Genomic DNA, 20,653 nt, shown 5'->3' on the forward strand with positions numbered 1-20,653 from the left:
CTACAGTCCTTTATGGTTAAGAACAATTACACTTCTCCAACTATGAGATAAGTAGTATCACCTCTTGGGAAGAAACTCCTCTGTAACCGAAGTCATGCAGTTTATACTCCAGTCCTTCTAAGCTGCCAGAAGTCTCTAGCAAATATTTGGCCAAAATCTTTTTCTGCTCTCTAGAGTTTGTAGCCACTGTTATTGGATACCACGACTGCACAAGAATAGTCTAAAACAAAACACATCACATTAATTCCTAAGCAAACATACACCTAATAAAAATCCCCACTTGGCATTTAACCAGGCACAAAAAGATCTATTTATTTTCACCGCCCACTCAGAAAGTACCGATGCCTTCAACAGTTTGCTTTAGGGCTGAAGTAATTAGCCTTTATAACACCTTTATAAGGTAGGCCAGATATTTGCCACCTCAGGAGTTACAGCTCCTGAGCTACAAGACACACAACGCCCTGTTCCTCATCCTCCTTTCCTTGTGGATGAAAGTACTGTTGTGCATTTCCTGTAAAGTTACTACAGTCTCTTGCCAGCTAGGGGGGAAAGGTCTATGTAAAAGCACTAAAAACAGAACCCAGGCTTACTTAAAGGCGAAAATTAAAGCTGCCAGATTCCCCTTAAACCAATAAAGGATTCAGCCTTTAAGTGCATTAATATTTACTTAGAAAAAACATGTTAACTTTCAAAACTGACCTCAATCCAATTTGTGAGCCAGTAGCACTCTGGATCTGTGTTTTCTACTGTGAAAAGAACATTTCCTCTGGGAATTACAGAGCCCTCAGGAACAGCCTTTATTTCTATAGGAAGATGGCCATCGTACTTCTGTGTAAGAAATAGTCATGTTGTTAGACAACAGGAAAGATTAGGACCTACCTCTTTTATTTGACTGCAACGGATAAAAGTCAGGCTACAAGTTTATCAATAAAGCTTTTGTTTTCTTCATTTTTTAACCTTAAAAATAATTTTGTTTGTTTGCACACCCACAAGCCCAAGTAAACAAACAAAATCTGCATCTATCAAAAAAGGAGGAAAATCCTGTAACTTAAAAAATAGTCTCTTTTATCAAACCAAATGATGGTTATCAGTTGTATTCCTTCTGCAAACTGAGTCAGGAAGGCTTAAATATTGTATAAAAAGCCACAAGTTCTACCTGCAGAACAAGAAATATTTGCAACTCAGTTTTCTTCAGCACTTTCACATGGAGTAAGCTGAAAAAAGTTTAGCTGTATTATCTAAGTGCCATGGTTTAACCCCAGCCGGCAACTAAGCCCCATGCAGCTGCTCGCTCACTGCCCCCTGCCCAGCGAGATGGGGGAGAGGACTGGAAGAGTAAAAGAGAGAAAACTCGTGGGTTGAGATGAAGACTCTTTAATAGGACTGGAAAGGAACAATAATAATAATGATATAAAAAGAATTAGAATATACAAAACAAGTAACACACAATGCCATTGCCAACCACCACCGTTGCAAACGGATGCCTAGGCAGCTCCTGAGCAGTGCCTCCTGGCCGGCTTTCTCCCCAGTTTATATACTGGCATGACATGTGGTCTGGGCTATCCCTTTGGTCAGCTGGGGTCAGCTGTGCCAGTCCTGTCCCCTCCCAGCTCCTTGGGCCCCCCCAGCCTTCTGCTGGCAGGGCCTGAGAAGCTGAAAAGCCCCTGACTTAGTGTAAGCACTGCTTAGCAACAACCAAAAACATCAGTGTGTTATCAACATTATTTTCATATTAAGCCCAAAACACAACACTGCATTAGGTACTAGGAAGAAAATTAACTCTGCCGAGGCCAAAACCAGGACACTAGGCCTTCAACAAAACCCCTAGTTTTGCTTAGTATAGATGTGTGCTTTGTTAGTTTATTAGGCCAGGATCCATTTAATAACTATTTTAGAGAGTATTTTGTCATATCAACTACTCATTTATCATGAAAACTCATCTTGAAGCATCGTTCTTTTGTCAAAGTCAGTCTTTCACCCCTGAAGGACTAAATATTGTGTGAAATATGCCTTTTGAAAAAGTAAGTTGCAAACAGCAACTCTAAAAGACTAATTATAACTTGCTGAAAGAACTTTAGAACTTTGCAAGCTAAACTGATAATACTCAAAATGTTTGGTGTATTAATTTTTTTTTGTCAGGAAACTTCTCATAAGATATCCTTTAAAGGCAACAAAAATTGCATTAATTCAGAGATATTACACAGATTCATAAGCAGCGTCAAAATATTCTCCAGCGCTCAAGACATGTTAGAAGTCTCTTCTACACTATGGTTTAAAAGTTTCTTTGAAAGGGTGATATACTGAAGCAAACTGTGTTTATATACCACACAGGGTTTAGTCAGCAGACTTGGAGATGTCAGCTCTGGATTAACAAATGCCAATGAAGCCCTCAAAAAGGCTCAAAATAATTTATTAATGATACAACAAAGACAAAAGTATAGTTAAGTGAAAAAACAAAACAGATTTCAAAGTTGCCATAGGTGTTGATTTTATCCACAGAAAAAAAAGCAGTATGGTCATGCACAGCACTGTATTATAGCCCTTTTCGAAATTTTTAGGTAAAGTCAACTTGTATCATTTAGGGCTTACATCTCTATCACTCATCATCAATTTCTGCCAACTTCCAGCCTCTACACGACCCCCTCATTCTCCAGGCTGTCTGTTTCTTTCTTCCACCCCTTCACCCTATCAGTATTTACTCATTCATTTACTCTCAGTACAAATTCATGCATGTACTTTTCAAATTCATTTTTGCACTTCATTCATACAGCTACTGCTCCCTCCACTTTACCTAACACTACACATTAGGTAACAGAGCCAGAGAGCGAGCAGTGGTAGGTATGTAAATATATGCAGGAATTCAGTGAGCAGAAGCAGGGTATATAAGGGCATACAGAGACCCAAAGGGTACATACACCTCCAGTTTGAGAGCCATCAGCACCTAAGATCAAGAAGTGGAAGCTGTGTTTGTTTCTACATATGCACGATTTTACCAAGAAAATCCGACAAGGGAATAAACAGTGTATACTGGGGGTATGGATGAAGGCTTCCCTTCACTAAACCAAAAGTTGAACGGAATTAGTTAAACCACATTAAAACTCAGCATGGACAGACATGCAGCATTAGAAGTGTATTAATTCAGTTTAGCCAAAGAGGGATCAAGATTACTTTAAACACAGATGAGAGCAGTTCACAAAGCATAATGTAGCTTGAAGACAAATATGGATTGAATTCACATCTGTACTTATTTGAAATAGATGCAAGTCCTCTAGACACCTCTCACTCTCTTAGTAAATAGCAGCTTTATTTACCTTGCTGCCATTTGCAACATTTAACTGAAAGTCACTTTTCTCTTGCACACCCTATGGTCCACCCTGGTTGCACGATGACACGCATAGACAGATGCCACCATAAAATGCATACAGTCAGGGTATCCAGGGAAAAATAAATGCAAAGAACTAAAACCTGTGTTTTCAAATGCCAAAAATATCCATTCACTAGAACCCACAATGAAACTTAGCATTTAATTAATCTGCCGAGATTAGAACAGCTCTGATGAATGCTACTAGTCTGAATCTGCTGCTTTTCTCGAGAAAAGATGTTTGCAATTACCTGAAGACTGACACCTTTTTAAACAAAAGGGAAAGAGGATAATTGTGGAAAGACTTAATTTGGAAGTATTTGTGTGTCAGAAGTGCTCAAGCCTTGTATTTCATAACAAAGTTCAATTTGAGTATCTCTGAAAAATTTAGGAATTTAACAAAACATGTATTTTCTGGAACTATTTACACATGCAAGAGGTTGTACGGCTTTCTGCATTAGAATAAAAATGGTTATGATTAGTTACAGAAAGCAATGTAAATGATGCAAGCAACCACTAAGCACTATATTACATACGGAGACTTGCCACCAAGCCCCCACTTAAGACTAGCTGGCTGACGACAGCCATAAATCCTTATTACCTGCAAAGCCGTATTTGGCATCTGAAAGGATGAAAATTACTTTTCTCTACGGAATTACAATTATATGATTATTCTTTGACAGCTGCTACTCCCTGTACACTAAACATAAAAAGCTAAATTTATCCAGTCTTTACTATCACAGTTAAAAGGAGAGACTGCTCTATTTATTCTACAGTTGATTCATAAATCCTTCATTATGATCTCATACTGTTTTCATAAATTCTTACCTCCAGAATATAGTTCCATCCCTTTTCGTTGAAGACATCATCTTGAAAATGCTCCCTATATACTTCTTTGGCTTCCTTGATTTTCTCTTTGGTCACCACTTTACCTGTGGTTTCAAAAACAGGTGAAAGCTTAGAAACTTAAGATAGTCATCAAATTATAAAATAAATAACAAAAAGGTTCAGACACAGAAAAGTCTTTGCCTCCCACAAAAAGATGGAAAACATGTCAAATGCAGTATACCAGCTATGTGAAAACCAAATTTTACTTTCATTTATTATATAGATTAAGATGCTCAGGAAAACCACCAGGACAAAATACACTTGTGGTTTGCGGGTGACTCAGGAACAATTTGAGATTATTACTTTTTTATGACAGACAACAACCTGTCAAGAGTTTTATTAGCAGTGCTTTTCCCAGAGGAATGTGATGACTGTGCAAGCTGGCACATGCAACAAGACATAGCCACACTAGCACAAGGGTTAAGCTACGCTGCTCCAGGGAGAATTCCCGTGGAGAAGCCTTACAACCAGTCTTTGTTTGACCACTTTGCGATAGGAACTGACAAGAGTAACCACGTTATTTGAATAAGCATTGCTACTGCTGTAGGATCAAGCATCTACTGGAAATCAACATTAGAGAACAATCTTCAGATTGCTAAAGAGAAAAGAAACAAGATTATCCAGTGTTTTGATTATAGTGGAATTCCAATCTTTGGCAAAACTGGCAGAGATTTACAGATTCTGGATCAAGACAAAGCTATGAAAGCCCTATGACTAAAGCTTTCCTTCTAAAGCTTGGCAGAAGGCAACTCGCATTTAGGCCAGAACAGGTGATATTTGCACATAATGCAAAAAAGCAAACACCACATTAAATGGCACCAAGGAATTTTCAGATGTTACTCTTGAAGTTGTCAATGTTGAAAACACTTTCACACATAGCTGCCATATTCCATGATCTAAGCTGAGTGGCAACCAAAATTTAGGGGAAATTAAAACCGTTACTAGTTTACACAGTAAATAAGCCAGTAAATACAGACTAAAATTTAAATTCAAAACACAAAATGTATTTTCCCTTGAATCTCTGATCTTCTTGTGATTGTATGCACAGTCTTGCTCGATTTCCATTCATTTTAGCCCACTGAAGTTGGGATATAAACACCTCTTGATTTTTAATAAACCGTTGGCATAAATAACATAGTAGAGAGGTATCTGAATTAAACAGTCAATATCATTTTACGAGGGTGGGCATCTCATTTTAAGAATCAAATAAATAAGGTCTTATGCGTGTCACCACCTACACTGTATGAAGATAACCTAGAGTTGTTTCAACTACGACACTCCAGGCTTGAGAAATACTATGGTATTTATTTACAGGTAAAGTTTTACTGGAATTTGAGACAGTTACCTTTTAAGTATTTGTTCAGAATGTACTGCAAACCATAAAAAACAGTTTCTTCATATTTCACTTTCCTTAATTTGGAATTTTCAGTCTTCTTTTCACGACATTCAAAGTAGGAATATACTTTGCTTGTGTTAGGTGGATATTGCTTGTAGTGTGTAACCTACATTAAGAAAAACTTCAGTAAGAGCTCAAGACATCACTAGAAAGCACAAGAGAAATCATGTTTGTACGTTACAGCTTAGAGTAACCCACAGTTCTTCTGGATTATTATTATTTATCCCATTCACATTCTAGACAATACTTAGGGGATTTCTCCTTTTCCAGCCACCTTCAATTTGCAGTTCAAAAGACTCTCTTCCTTATCTTATTTTTCCTTCTGTGTCAACATTTTCCCCTTGGAGTAATCTTCACGGTCAGCTCTTCCACTCCCCTGATGACTTCACTTTCATTAACCAGGAAAGCCACTGGGCAGGATTTTAGGAGCAGCCCTGAGCACCAACACGCCGGGTCAGTTTTTGCTCTCCCGCGCTTTGGCCAAATCAAACAGCTACGGGAAGCACAAAATCGCCTGCCACTACCAAAGTGGAAGTACCTGCTTGTATTCGATTCAAGTTTTGAAGGCCATATTAACATAGTTTAAATAAAAGCCATCCAGACTCCAGGAGGCATTGGCAATGGCCTTTACCCAGGCGTCTCGTTCACTGTGAGCACAGTGGGCTTCTCAAGCCCTGGTTACATCAAAACCAGCTTAACAGCATTACTGGTTTTGTAAGTTTGCTAGGCAGAGGTCTTCTCCCAATCCTTAGGGAAGTTCACGATCAGTGTGAAGGAAGCAGAAAAGTTGCAGCCTGTAAGCATGGACTACATACAGTGTTATGCTGGATTCAACCATAGCAGCTTTTTTTTAAGCTACTGATAGTCAGTCTACCCAGAAACTTAGAGTAATGCATCATTTGAAGCAAGTACACTCTAAATATTAACAACTTAAACCTGCAAGATTTTATCTCCTAATGTGTAAAAGGCAAACTCCATGCAAAGTCCGTAATTCCATATTAAACAAAAAGATTACACAATGACATTAACTTCAGACTACCGATATTTAAATTACAAGATACATAAATCAGCTTAAGGCATTCCCAAAGGTGAAGCTATGAAAAGTTTTCTTAAATTATGATGAAAAGTCTGTGAACAAGTCTGTATGTTTCATAATGGAAAACTCTTCCTACAGCCAAGTAAAGTGCCATCATACATCAGAACAAAACCCAAAAAGGTGTAAAAGTCACGTCTGAATTTTTTGCAAACCCCCATATTTACAAGGCAGTCATGCTCTAACATATAAGTCTTTTGCTGTTACTTCTTACTCCAAATCACCTTAAATATTTTATTTGTGATATCACGAGGAATTAGAAAACAGTTTTACCATTTCTTCCTTGTCATCCTGTTTTTTTAAATGTATCCCTGACACATTCAAAATAAAAGATCTGAAGGTTTTCCCATACCTATATTGCTAAAACTGTATATTAAAGTGTTTTAAAAATACAGTTTTCTTTTTCCTCTCAGATACCATTTATCCCTAGTATTTCCCTCAGTTTGGTCAACAAACTAGACTGCTCAAGTGAATTTTTTCCTTCTCCTATACCAGCACAACGCTGCTACGCTTGTGTTTCCAATGCTGCAAGAAAACCTTCAAATAACAAAAAGGTAAATTTGCAGATCTTTCCATCGTCTTTAACAGCATCAAGTTTTCAAGGCCAATCAAACAAAACCCAAGCTTGTCATTGCAGGTTTTCTGCCTTTACTTCACACAGCACACACCTTTCCTGTTCCGATTCCACCGGCACTTGCACGCCAAACGCTGAACAGTAGCAATGTTAGTCCCAAAGACAAAACCTGGCTTTTAGATCTAGTTCTAGCTATTAAATTTCTCACTCCACAAATTACAACATGTCCTTTCCTAGTTCTACACAGAGCTTCCAAAAAAGTAAACCATACTGCCAGCTCACAGAAAACTCTCCTCAGGATATCATAGTGTTTTTAAAGGAAACCAAAGAAACAAAACCAAAACACACCCCCACACAACCTCCTCCACCCTTACCTTGGAGCAGTCAAAAATACGCTGGCTGACATGTCTTTCTAAGGGCAATAAGGATGCCACCCCCCCACCCCCCCAACACCCTTACAAAAAAATTGCATTAAATGGACTCCAAGAAAAAGAGCATGGAACAGATCACGAGCAGGTCCATTCACCATGGGGCATGGTGAGTAGAAACTCCTCGCTTTGCACGCTTGCCACTTCAGTCCGTTACAACAACTAGATGAAAAAATTTTGCTGTGTTTTGTGACTGGGACTGGACTTTAAGTTGGTGAATCTTTGTGATGTGATTGTATCGCCCGGGAACTCTGTTCAACTTTTGTTTTTGTTCTTCATCCTACTGGCATGCTCCAGCTCCATGATTTCAGAGTAAATGCTCGCAGAGCCCACCAGCTTCCAGTACATGTAGCAGGTGGCCCAAGAACAATTCCCCAAACTGGTATCTGAATTCCCTGAGAGAAGCTCCAGAGCAAACTACTGTAACACTGTTCTACTACAACAGTTCAAGCAAAACAAAGAAAACTACATCTGCATGAGACTGCCCACTCAGATTTCTTTAAAAAAATTAATCATCCAGCTTACTAAGTATGGGCAGGTTGCTCAAGCCAACACCTATGTTATGATGAAAATTTGCTTGATCTTCAGCTACTATCTTTTAATTATTTTTTTTTTTTTTTACTTTTGCAGTTCATAGCATCTCCTCCAGCTAAAAGCTTCTCTCTGTCAAATGGGTTACAGACCCAAATTAGCTGAAGGTGTGCAGTGCACACACTGAGTTGGTGCCACCGTTTCCTAAGGTGTTTAAATACAAAGGTTTTTAGGGACCTCCCATTCTGGCTCTACTTTGAAGTATGATCACAACACACTGTGCTCTGGCTGCAAATCAGAATTGGAGGGCTGAAATCAGGCTGGAATGCTAACAACCAGATTTATTCTTTATGTAGCATACCTGGGGAAACTGCTCCTCCAGATTACCTACCAAAAAACGCACTCAGGTTTCCTCAAACATGAAATTACAGGTTTAGCTAATTTTTCTGACATTAGATTAGATATTAACCTGAAAATACATACCAGCTAATGTCCAGAGCACAGTTATTTCTAGGGACTCAAATCTAAATAAAAATTCTGTGCATGGTAAAAATGTCATTTTATCAATTAAATTGCTTCAAGTACTTGAAAGAGCCCATGAACTACTTTTACAACAGTTATAGGTGTAAGATTCAATTATATTCTTCACACATTAGAATCTATTTAAACAGTGAAAAATACACATCCCTGGCAATTAAGATATTTAGATCTAAGCAAACTTTACAACTGCAATTTTAAATAACTTGTGCTTCTTTTGACATTCCTCAACACTATTAGTTTTATCTATAAAGCTGAAACACGCCTTGGGTGTCCACAAGGCTTCTTGCAGACAACTCACTATTTAAAGACACCACACTTGCTAAGCATGGCTTACTACAGGCATGCTGTATAGGTATGTGAAAAGTTAAGCCCACGACATGGCGTCCCCTGTTCACTTATCTGACTGTCTGTTTTGCTTTCAAGCTGTCAGGGAGGGCACTGTACCTGTCAGGAGCATCTGCCTGCAAAACATCACAGCAGCTCTGACCGTTAGCTGGCAGTTCTGGACTACTATGACACGGGGAAATAATACCCATCCACCACAGTGATGGCTGGGAGGTCTGGCATGTAGTGAAATGCCTGGTGGTTAAAACAGTCTGAAAAAGGATCAAACTCTAGGGAGCAGGAGCAGTTCACAAAGAATGCCAGGGACAACAAATCAACCAAATTAAAAAAAAAAAAACAAACAAAAACCCAACACAACAACTACAAGGCACTTGGACAATGAAAATGATGCTTCAAAAAATGCCTGGACTTTCCTTGTTGTCAGATGAAGTTTTCATCTTTCTGTATTCTAAAGAAGAGAAGGAACAACCAGTGACAATGTAAAATATTTGAAGTGTATTTTATGTTTTACAGATCAAGAGAGTATTGATAAATTTGTACTTTCTGTTAGGGGATGACAGATGCAGGACATGTGCAGACAAGCTCTTGGTAGGCAGGAGTGACTATAAAGTCAGTAGGGGTAAAAACAAAACCCAACAAAAAACCAAAAACAAAACCCCAAAGACCCTACTGGGATTAAGAGACCCTTACAAGAAAACAAAACCCCAAAATATCTTCAAATGCTTTTTGATAGTCAGTTCAAAGGCTGTGGTTTAGGTTTTGTCTACAAAAAGTATGACAAACAGCCTTGGAACAACCACCTGCAACAAGGTTATGTACTATGACTGAAATAGAGCACTTTTATTCCAGTTGTGATATCTTCTTATTAAATTTAATCCAAATAAGGGTATATCTGAACAAAGAACACTTCCACAACAACTACATCTCCTTAACTAAAACCAAGCCAGCCATTTGAGGAAAACAGGAAAACCATGAAGCACAAGTTGCATTTAGATCAACCAACCCAAAAACCACCCCAAACATTAACAGTTAAATTCTAAGAAAAAGGATTTAACAGGTATTCATCACAAAACAGGAATGACTAAGGTAAAGGCTGTATTTTTATAGGCTAGATAAGAAAACCTTTGGCATAAAAGCCAAATAATCTTCTAATCTACAAGCACCGTTGGACAAGAAACTGCAATTAAGTTCCTTTGAAAGACTGAGTCTATATAACTCAACCACTTGAAAACATGAGAAAAGCAAGTCCGACATGAGTAGAGAGGTCAGGCATGGCCAAATTCTCCGTCAGTGATTTATTCCTGGGGCTCACCTGGCTCAGATGGGTGCTAACATGAACCACCAGAAAGATGCTTCCAAGCCCTGCCTATGGTGAAGAAAAGCAGTCCCCAAGTGTTTAGGCAGCAGGATCTTGCCTACAGTTGATACGATGTTAACAGTTCAACTGTGACAGAATTTGAACTTTCTGGAGCCATTCTGAAAAATCTTTATGCAACCCATGTACAGAACCCAGCTACTGAACCCATGGTACTTCACAAACATGAAGAATCAGAGGGACAGGTGGAAGACAGGCCAGAAGCAGCATATCCCTGGAAGCTCATAGCTGGGCCACTCAGCAAGAGCACTTCAGGTCTGCAGCAAGTCACTGGGCCCAGGTATGGGTCAGTCACTGTCCTACGAGCCTGCCTGTACACTGAAGTGAGCTACAGCCTTTCCAGCATAGGTGAGAATTGACCGCAGCCTAGTTGATGTGACAAGCGAAAATGAGAGCCTTGGCTGTGGGGTGCAGTGTCAGAATGGCTCGCTGGTGCTGGAAGAGATCCTCACCCCCACGTACAATTTAGCTTATTTTACCACAGTGGTGCTTCTGGCATTTACACCGGGGAGAATGCTGCAAATCACCTCTAAGATCCCCATGATTATTTTAAAACATTGTGGAAAGAGGTCATTGAAACACTGCTTTACCTAAACCTTTACGAGGTTTAGCCAATGGAGCGATTACAAGCAAAGGCTGCCAACAACCTATACGGAAAACAACATCGTTAACAACAGCGAGGAGGTGAACCGGTACTTGGGAACAAAGGGAATGCCTTATCAGATACGCCTCACTGGGATGAGACATAACTGACAGCAGTTATAAGGTAGTGCTGACCCCCTTCAGGAAAACAACCAACCACGACTGTGACTAGCAGTTATATTCAACAAGGATGCTGTTGTAGCTTTCAAAGCAATCACAAAAGGAATACTCAACACAAACAAACGTGGAAATGAAAACCAAACCAGAAGTCAGCGTGGTAAAATTATAAGCTTATTTGAACGGAAGAGGAAACATCAGAAGAATCAATCTTTTAATAATTCCACAAAAAGGGCATCCAACAATAGCAGGTAAAGTGCAAGACACTTGAAGTAAGTAAAAAAATAAGAGACAAGTATAACCTTACTATTTTGGTTATACATGAGCTTCAAATTACAAAAGTAGCCTCAGAAAGAATCCAGACCCCCTTATTAAAAAGGGTGTGTGTTTCTGTGTGAAGTGAAGCAAATACAGATTAAGATAATGTTTGAGAACTAAAGTGGGAATATCAGGAGGTATCTGATCTTATGAGATGACAGGGATAAGCTAATGCAGGTTATGACTGAAGGTTAATCCTGTACCACTTTTAATGTCTCTGTATTCCAGTTCAACCGTCATCTCTTGTATGTGTACTGAAAAATAAGAGGACCAGGGATGAGGAAAGAAAAGTTAAGAGCTCAGTCAGTACTAAACTAAGGAAAGTACATGCATGCAACTGAATTCCTATGGAAGCTGCACATTATCAGCAGAGATGCTGTAAGCGACCACATCCACACTCATTAAAAAAACAAGGTCATGTATATGCACCAGAACTGAATGTATTCTAAATTACTCAGAAAAACACAAGGTAACACTTTATGGCAGGTTTCTTTACCACTAAAAATTCTGGTGTGTTTTTCTTATGGTTTAACTCCAGCTGGCAACTAAGCCCCACACAGCCTTCACTCACCACTCTCCCTGTGGGATGGGGGACAGAACTGGAAGGGGAAAAGTGAGAAAACTCGTGGGTTGAGATAAAGACAGTTTAACAGGTAAAGCAAAAGCCGTGCACACAAGCAAAGCAGGGAACTCACTCACCACTTCCCACGTGCAGGCAGGCTCAGCCACCTCCAGGCACTGAGGGCTCCATCACACCAAACGGTGACTTGGGCTGACAAACGCCATCACTCTGAATATTGCCTTCCAGCTCCTCCTTCCCCCAGGTTTGTATGCTGGGCATGATGTCATATGGTCTGGGCTATCCCCTTGGTCAGTTGGGGCCAGCTGTCCTGGCTGTGTCCCCTCCCAGCTCCTTGTGCCCCCCCCAGCCCACTCGCTGCTGGGGTGGGGTGAGGGGCAGAAAAGCCCTTGGCTCTGTGCAAGCGCTGTTCAGCAGCAACGAAAACATCCCTGTGTTATCACACTGTCTCCAGCACAAATCCAGAGCACAGCCCCGTACTAGCTACTATGGAGAAAATTAACTCCACCCCAGTCAAAACCAGCATGGTTTTGCATCCAAAATTATCGTAATAAAGATGACAAAATGCCTTATGTTTACTGCTTACACATTTGTGAACAGTCAGCCGTACCACTTCACATACTGCTACAAGTTTCCTGTTCCTTAATGAAAAAAGAAAAACATTTATCTTTTGAGCAGTGAGAGCTGCAATGATTCTGGGAGGGGTTACTTTCTATTAATTTAAAAACTGGCTGAATTCTGTACAGTTGCAGTGTTCCCTTAGAACAACGATGACTGGGGGTTTGTCACAGGACTGTGTGACTGCAAATCAAGACTTGGAAGATAATGAACCTAGATGGAGCGCAGACTGCTTCTTATGAGGAGTGCTGAAGCGTAAGTTTCCAATGCTTTTCCACTGACAGAATTACAGAAGGTAAGAGAACACATTCAACCCCTCAATCACAAGACTTTAATTAAAAAAATAAATATACACACATATATGGGCTACTGAAAGGAGTATTTTGTAGTCATTATGTACTACTCAAAATCAATAAGCTAAAGAGTACTCATGTCTCTTCTTTGCATACCTCTAGCCTTCTAAATAAAGAATATACAGGCTGCCAGAGCCTGGAATTAACACACACTCACATGAAGTGTTTCAGAAGTGCTCTCCTACATCCATGTGAAATAAAAGAATTCAAAGTGACAAATACATAAAATTCAACACGTAAGGCATTGAGCGTTAAAATGTATCTTTCAGGCTTCCTTGAAGGGTCCGGAAAGAACTGAATTCTGAAGCAGATCTCATTTACAGTTCAGGTCCTCCTATGGGGTAATTGCATGACAGCTTATTATGACTATCAGGTTAATTACGAAACATTCTAAGCAACAGCAATACACCTCACTGGTAAAAGCAAAATAAGCTATCATCACTGCAGCGAACAAGGTTCAGTTCTCATCTGGATAGCCCTTTCACGCCTGCAGCTCATGGCCCATCCACCCAGGGCTGGTATACGCCAGTCACTGGTATCTTCCGACTGAACGGCACCACAGCTCTGCTAAGCTGATCCTCTCAGTACAGCTTCAGACTACACATACCCTGGAGGATTTCTTGCCTGCGTAGAAATAAACAAATATGGGTAAACAGAGCGTTGGGAATCGAACAGAAAGACAATGCAGAGGTGGTGTGTCAACAACATCACACGAGTGAGGAACTGAAGGGCAGACGCCCTCACTCACTGCACTTCTCAAGCAAACAGCACCCTCGCTGTCACAGAGGGGCAAGACTGCAGGGACTTCTTGGTATAGACACGAGAGTAAGACATCACGCAGCATGAACAGTGAGCTTCAAGGAGCCTGCTGATCCCCCTCACTTGCAGCTTTCTACCAACAACAGTTCTGACCACAAGTGCTTCCCTTTTTCAGCAATACTGAGTCACCAGCAGAAGACTTTACTATTAGAAGTGTTATTGCTACACTGGACATCCACACAAAGAGCTTCCCCAGCTAACGCCGCTCTGATGAATCTCTTCAAAGTCTGATGATCCAAAGAACTAAAGACTGCTATTATTTACCAGCAAGATACACACACCCCATACCATATGCCTATGCCCAGAGTCTGAGGGGATGGCATATAACATCCAGCACACAGAAGGAATTACACTGGTAGGGGATTTGGAGAAGCTTAAGCATATGCATCAAAGTACACCGGAAGAAAAAAACCTAACTGATGTCAAAATGTTTATCTTGTTATGGGGGGTTAGAGATAAACTGCACAATTTGAAGCCTGGCCTCAAAATCCTGGAGCATTTGTACAATTCACTAAGCCCCAGTTCTTAACGGCAGCTCAGTGCTTAGGTCCAGGGTGTAGCAAGTCTCTGAAATTCACCTGACGGGAACTATTCCTATCTAAAAATATCCGGTATGCTAGAAATTAGCATGACACCCAGTTGTTTTTCAGGAACAGCTTGTAAGAGTTTGAAAGCAAGAATTTGATAATCTTCTATGACTTAAGAGGAAATGTCCTGTGATGTACACACAGACAGGAAAATGTTTAGAGGAATGGGAGGCAGGGTTAACTGTCAACAGACAAATCTTTGCCTACCAAACTACTTTGTTTCTGAGTTTTTATAGGCACTAAACCAGCAACCAGTTTTCTCTCTACCCAAATTTCCAACTGTAGCAACTGTGAACTAGGACACTGGAGCTAACTCAAACTAATGAGTTCTGACAGATATGACCCTGAGATACCAGAACTTTTTCAGTGTTTCATTGATTAGAAAACGAGAGTATCATCCAAAGGAGAAGATAAGCGATGTTTGCTTATGTTACCTAACAGGATAAAAGAAGCTACTTGTTTCAGCATTTTTCAAAGAGTCTGAAGTTCCTAAGATTTGGAAAAAAGCATACAGGAAGAGAAACAATTTGAGCAGTCCTAACAAAGCAAAACAGACAATCCCAACTGTTTTTAATACAACACAAAATGCTCCTAGCTGCCACAGAAAACCTCACCCAATTTCAGATTTAAGCTGGAAGAGAAACAGAAAACTTGGGCCTTTTAAGATTTCTACCACTCCTGGAATAATCTACAAAACAGAAGCAAACTGGTCACCTGTCACTCCAGTGCTGCTCACTACCACTAACCCTAGAGCACAATCCCGTGAATTTAGAAGTAGTGTGCAAATTAGATTTAAAATAAGACACCGTTTCAAGCCAGGCCTACAGTATTTAATGTGATTAGTCTCAGCCATAGAAGAAAAGTGGATCTTCCAGATTCGAACAGGTTTGATAACGAACACTTAAACATAGTTCTTAAACATCACTGCAGCTAGATTAAGCCCTTACTGAAAGCAGTTTCGTTAGCCCTCAACAGCAGCACTCAGATGCTTCGCCTGAGCCACTCTAAGATTTAACAGCATCTTCCAGTCTTCCAACACACATTCCCACAAACAGCAACAATAAACGTTAAGGATTTCTTTACCAAAAAAGCACCCTGTAACATCGTACAATAACAACATCACAGCGGGAGGAGCCAGGAAAGGTGTACAGCACAAGTCAGCAGCTGGAGCATGTACCGAGGCCGGTATTTTGGTAGTTAGACAGTAAGGAGACCCGGCCACAACATCGTATTTGCTTTTTTCGACTCCTTATCTAGAAGTACCCTCCCTGCTGAAACCCACGCGAGTGGTCAGAGAGCTGTAACATAATACACGCTGCATAACGACAATCGGGTCCGTCGCTGTGGTTTGTTCAGGGCACCAACCTCTCTGACACCGCAGGGCAGCTCCGGAAGGAAGAAAGTTTTTCAGTCTAGGAGACACATCTGTCCCACCAGGGTCGGGGACCCCTCGCCGGCTCTGCCCGCTGCCCGGGAAGCGGGCGCTCACGGTACCGCAAGGCTGCGCAGCGGCGGGCGTGCCCGGGGCACCCCGCACACCCGGCTGCGGGGCACGGCGGGGGCCGCTGGGTCGGGGGGCGGACAGCGCGACTGTACCTGGCCGCGGCGCCAAGCACCCCGATTCTTAAGTGATTTCACGGAAGAGGGCGGTCGTCGAAGGACTACGATGCCCTGGCTCTGCCGGATCGCCCTGCCCGGCACACCCGGCACCGCAAGGAGCGGGACCCAAGCAGCGGGCTACCGGCGCGCCGGGTCAGGCAGCCGGGTCCTGGAAGCGGCCTGTATCGCAGCCGGGCACTAACCGGCGGGCACCCAGCCACCAGCACCCTTTCTCCCCCCAGGGAGAAGCGAAACGCGAGAAAAACCAAAAAAAACCACCAGAAAAAAAAAAGAAGCGAGTTACAGTTTCGCCGGCTGCCGCCGAGGCGGCGAGCGCGCCCGCTCCCCTCCCCGGCGGGCAGCAGACGATGCTCGGCGGCGGCCCCCCCCCCCCCCCCCCCCCCGCCCTCAGCGTGCTCGCCATGGCGGCCCCGCGCCGCGCCGGCAGGGCGGTGGGACGGCGGCGCACCCCCTGCCCACTTTCACTTTCTGTTCTCCCCAACCGCCAGCGAACCCGGGCACCCCGCGGGGAGGAGGGAGGAGGGCAGCGGGCCCGGCCGCCCCCTCGGCGGCGCGGGGCAGCGAGGGCAGCACCCGGCCAGGCCTCCCTCCGCGGTGCCCCTTCGCGCCGCCCCGAGGCAGAGCACCCCCTCAGGCGGGGGGGGGGGGCGGGGGGGGCCCTCCCAGGGCCGGCCAGGCGGGCAGGGGGAGGGAGCGGTGGCGACGGGGCCGGCCTGGCCCGGCGCCCCGAGGATGGAGAAGCCTCGGCGCCAGGCCCGGCGGGTCCGGTGCGGCAGTGCAGGGGCGCCCACAGAGGTGACCCCCTCCCGGCCGCCGTGCCCGCGCCCACCTTGTAGGAGTCGGTAGCGAGGAGGATGTTGAACTCGGTCCCCGCCGCAGCGCACTCCATGTCGCCCAGCCCCAGGAGGCGCCGCCGCCAGCACGGACAGGACTAGGCTACGCCGCCACCCGCCGCCGCCAGGCGTTCGGTGCGGGGGGAGAGAGGAGAAAGGGGAGACGGTGGCGAGGCGGGGACAAGGGGATTACGCCTGGGGGGCGGGGCTCGCGCGGCCGCCCGCCCCGCTGATTGGCCGCACGTCTCCGCCGTCGAAGGAGGGGCCGTGAGGTCACTGCCCGGATGGGCGGGGCCAGAGCGCCAGGCAGGCTCTGATTGGGCCCGCCGCCCGGTCGGTGCAGGGGAAGGGAGGAGTTGGCTGTGACGTTGGGGGGGCGGGAAGATGCCCCGTGCCGCACGTTCGCTTTCATTGGATTCCGGGCGGAGGGCAGGAGGGGCGGGGCCGTCCCGGTGACGTCACTGCGCGGGCGGTGCGCGCTCTGTCGCTATTGGCCAGCAGCGCGGCGGCGTGCTCGGCAGAACGGGCGGGGAGGGGGCAGCTGCCGGGGGCGAGGGGGGGTTCGGTTTCGATTCTCCGCGGCCAGCGCCTGCGGGCGGAGGTTACGGGAAAGGGTGGGCGGCGGCTTCGGCTTCCGCGGGGGGCCGGTCCTGGGCGGGCGTGCCCCGAGGTGCCGTGCCCCGGGCCACCGCGGTGCCGGGGGCACGGCAGCCGGGAGGTAGGGCCGCCTCCCCGCCCGCCTCCCCGCTCTCCCGGACTGTGAGGGGCGCAGAGCCGCACCGGGCTGCCTCGGCCTGGGGCTCGCCGCAGCTGTCTCCCGCGGGGGAGGGTGCCGGCAGCCGCAGGCGACCGAACGCTGAAGCGAGGGCAGGGCGGCCGCCCGGCGGCCTGGCCTCGCCTGTGCCGTGGGGTGCAGGGCCCCCGCTAGGCGGGACGGAGCCCGGGAGAGGGGGTTTAGCGGCCGCCCCCCCCCCCCCCCCCCCGAGAGTGAGGCGGGCAGGGCCCCGGGCGAGGCCGGCTGCCGGCGGGGTCTGGGCCCGCGGGCGCCGCGGTGAGGAGGGGCCGGGAGACGGGTGCATACGCTGGGGGGAAGAGGCGGGAGCGACAGGACTGGGAAGACGGGGAAGGCCGAGAGCGCCCGGAGCGGGGCTGGAGCTGCTGAGTGGAGGGAGCGCGGTGTGCCCGCGCAGCCAGGCGCTGCCCGGCCGGGCCTGCCGCTGTCCCCGGAGCGCCGGCCTGCGGGCCTGGTCCCGGCACCCCCGGCCGCCTGCGAGAACACGATGCTGCTTCACTGACTTATACCCTCTTTGGAGCAGGTGCTGTCCAGTAGACGACGTACAAAGAGACGTACGCCTTCCGACAGCTTTCCTTGTGGCCACCGTCGCTGAAGTCTGGTGGTGTAAATGCTGGAGGTGTTTGAGTTACATGTGATCCTGTGACGGCGGAGTGCTGCGCTTGGAGGGAGCGCGTGGCAAACGGGGCTTCGGGTGTAATAGTGGCTCGTCCGTGACAGGAAGATGGGCTGCTTAGTTTGTACTAAGTAGATATATAGAAAAAGAACATGAAATATTAACAACACTACCGATTGGTGCTACGTTAGAAAGAAGCTCCATAATTGGCCTTTTCCGTAAAACCATTCGCAAATCAACACTTAGGTTGATGTTTGATGACATACAAATCCAAACCCAAAAGCGTATAACTGAAAACTTCATTAGGATGATTCGGAAAAGATGGCTTTCACCAGTTAGGTTTTCATAGAAACGTGACAATCCAAGAAAATTGCACAGAGTAAGATCAGGAATGGGGATCCAGATATTTTGGACTTGATTGTATGTCAGTCCTGGCAGATCCATAATTGCACTGTTTTCAGTGCAGCTTCTTTCAGTCACCCTTGTGTGCCCCTGTTGACTTCAGCGTGCTCTTACTTTATGCCATTTAATGTGAGAGAAGTTCCAGGTCTTTTATTTAATTACAACTTCTAAGTATTAAAGTTATTTGCTGTTGGTTTTTTTTTTAAAAAGGTAAACCGTGACAGCTGTTATTGCTGTTATCCACTGTGAACTTGCAACTAACTCTGCTCCTTGTCACCAAGTTATGTTCTTACCATTAATTCCCCATTACAGGAAAAAAAAAAAAAAAAAAAAAAGTTGAATTCTCAGTTTTCTTTCTCAGGGCTTTCTATAGCTCTTTCCCTTCTTACCTCTTTTTCTTTTCTTGCTGCATAGTCAACCCAGTCTGCTTTCTTCCCTTAGCAAAACTTAACTTAAAGTGCTATTTACTTGCTAGTCTAGAAAGCTGCTCTACCTTTTCCCATATCCTCCTTAAACATAAAATGATTTTTCTGAAGTTCTCTGGGCTTGACTTCTCCTTAATTCCTTCCAAGGATTCCTTTTGTGGTGTGTCCTATTAATGCGACAATATGATTATGGGATAATTTGAAATGATATATAAATCTCCCTTGTTTGGTCCCAAAACTTTCTTCTGTGATGTCATTTACATCAGAATTTTCCCACTTACCACATCATTTATTTGTGTGTTTTTCATGGAGAAATTTCTCTGCTGCAAAGGTTGAATCTTATTTTTTGCTTGGAAAGTCTATTTTAATATAAGGCAGATTAGTAAAAAGAAAAAAATAAATAAATTTGATCAGATCAGTCTTTTATCTTAACTGTTGCAAGAAGTTAGAAAAGTCAGGGAAATACTACAGGGCTTGTTGGTTTTTCAAAAAAATGACATTTCTTGCTACAGAATTATCCAGATATATCTTCAGGCCTTCAGTAGAATAATTGATGATGGTTTGCTGAGACAGAATTTTTGTCAGCATCTTCCTCCTCCTCCTGCTGGCTCTTTCTTGTATCTTAAGACGTGCCAGAACTTGAATAATGGTTTAATTTAGCTCATATGAACATATCTAAAGCTGTATCTGTAATGAAATATTGTAAAGTTAGGACACTGGAGTATTAATAGAAAATGGTATTATGCTAAACAGAACTGTATTAAATCACAGTTTGCTGGTGAAAAGAACATATTTTAAGTTGGGACAAAATTAAATACAACTCTTGCAGCAGTAGATGGTGTGAGTATAGTTAAAATGGTAGAAGAGAAATAAACCTAGGAATCTCAAATAACTCAGTTCCTGTGCTGCATTTGTCATCTATTATCTGTGAAAGTGACTTTGAACTGTTCATCTGGCTTATTGAAATCAGGATTTGTAATGGATGTGGGGCTTGGCTTCTCTTTTCACATGGAACCACACCAAGAAATCATGTTCTTCAGTTTAAATACAAGTTCAGCTAAATTGTTTCTGATACCATTTGGCCTGCTGATAATGTTGGGGTTCTTCAATAATTGCCTTCTAACATTTTCCTTTGGCATGAGAGAGATTTTTAGAGATGAGAGATTTTTACTCATTCAGATATTTTTAACAAACAAATCTCTTAACGGTAGCTTTAATAAATTCATATTAATCCAGGGACACGTTTTGTTTCCCAGGGATTTCTGATAAATAAGTGATATTGTGCATAGCAGAACTCTCCAGTCAGCATTTTATGTATATGAAGTCTATAGTGTAGCCTGCTGCTGTGTATGGGGGAAAGCTATCCTGCAAATATATCCTCAGGTTGATGTCTTAGGAG

General features: G+C 44.0%; 1 protein-coding gene and 1 long non-coding RNA gene across 3 annotated transcripts in view; one reads left to right on the plus strand and one right to left on the minus strand.

Annotated features, from left to right (window-relative positions):
- Positions 1-17,188, minus strand: part of NAMPT (nicotinamide phosphoribosyltransferase) — a 31,630-nt gene extending 14,442 nt beyond the window's left edge. The window contains exons 1-5 of one of the 2 annotated variants that reach the window (XM_055711389.1): positions 17,015-17,188; positions 5,595-5,751; positions 4,190-4,293; positions 700-828; positions 62-220 (exon numbers count right to left, since the gene is read on the minus strand). In XM_055711389.1, coding sequence (XP_055567364.1) covers positions 62-220; positions 700-828; positions 4,190-4,293; positions 5,595-5,751; positions 17,015-17,074 — 609 coding nt within the window. In that variant the 5' untranslated portion in view covers positions 17,075-17,188. The remainder of the gene's footprint in view (positions 1-61; positions 221-699; positions 829-4,189; positions 4,294-5,594; positions 5,752-17,014) is intronic. The other variant, XM_055711390.1, reaches the window with a different exon arrangement.
- Positions 17,189-17,592: 404 nt separating this feature from the next.
- On the plus strand, positions 17,593-19,012 carry LOC129736284 (uncharacterized). The gene is made up of 2 exons (XR_008732649.1): positions 17,593-17,736; positions 18,335-19,012. It is a non-coding gene; the product is annotated as an uncharacterized LOC129736284 (long non-coding RNA).
- The last annotated feature ends 1,641 nt before the right edge of the window (positions 19,013-20,653 follow it).

The sequence above is a fragment of the Falco cherrug genome, chromosome 5, assembly GCF_023634085.1.
Source record: "Falco cherrug isolate bFalChe1 chromosome 5, bFalChe1.pri, whole genome shotgun sequence".
NCBI lineage: Eukaryota > Metazoa > Chordata > Aves > Falconiformes > Falconidae > Falco > Falco cherrug.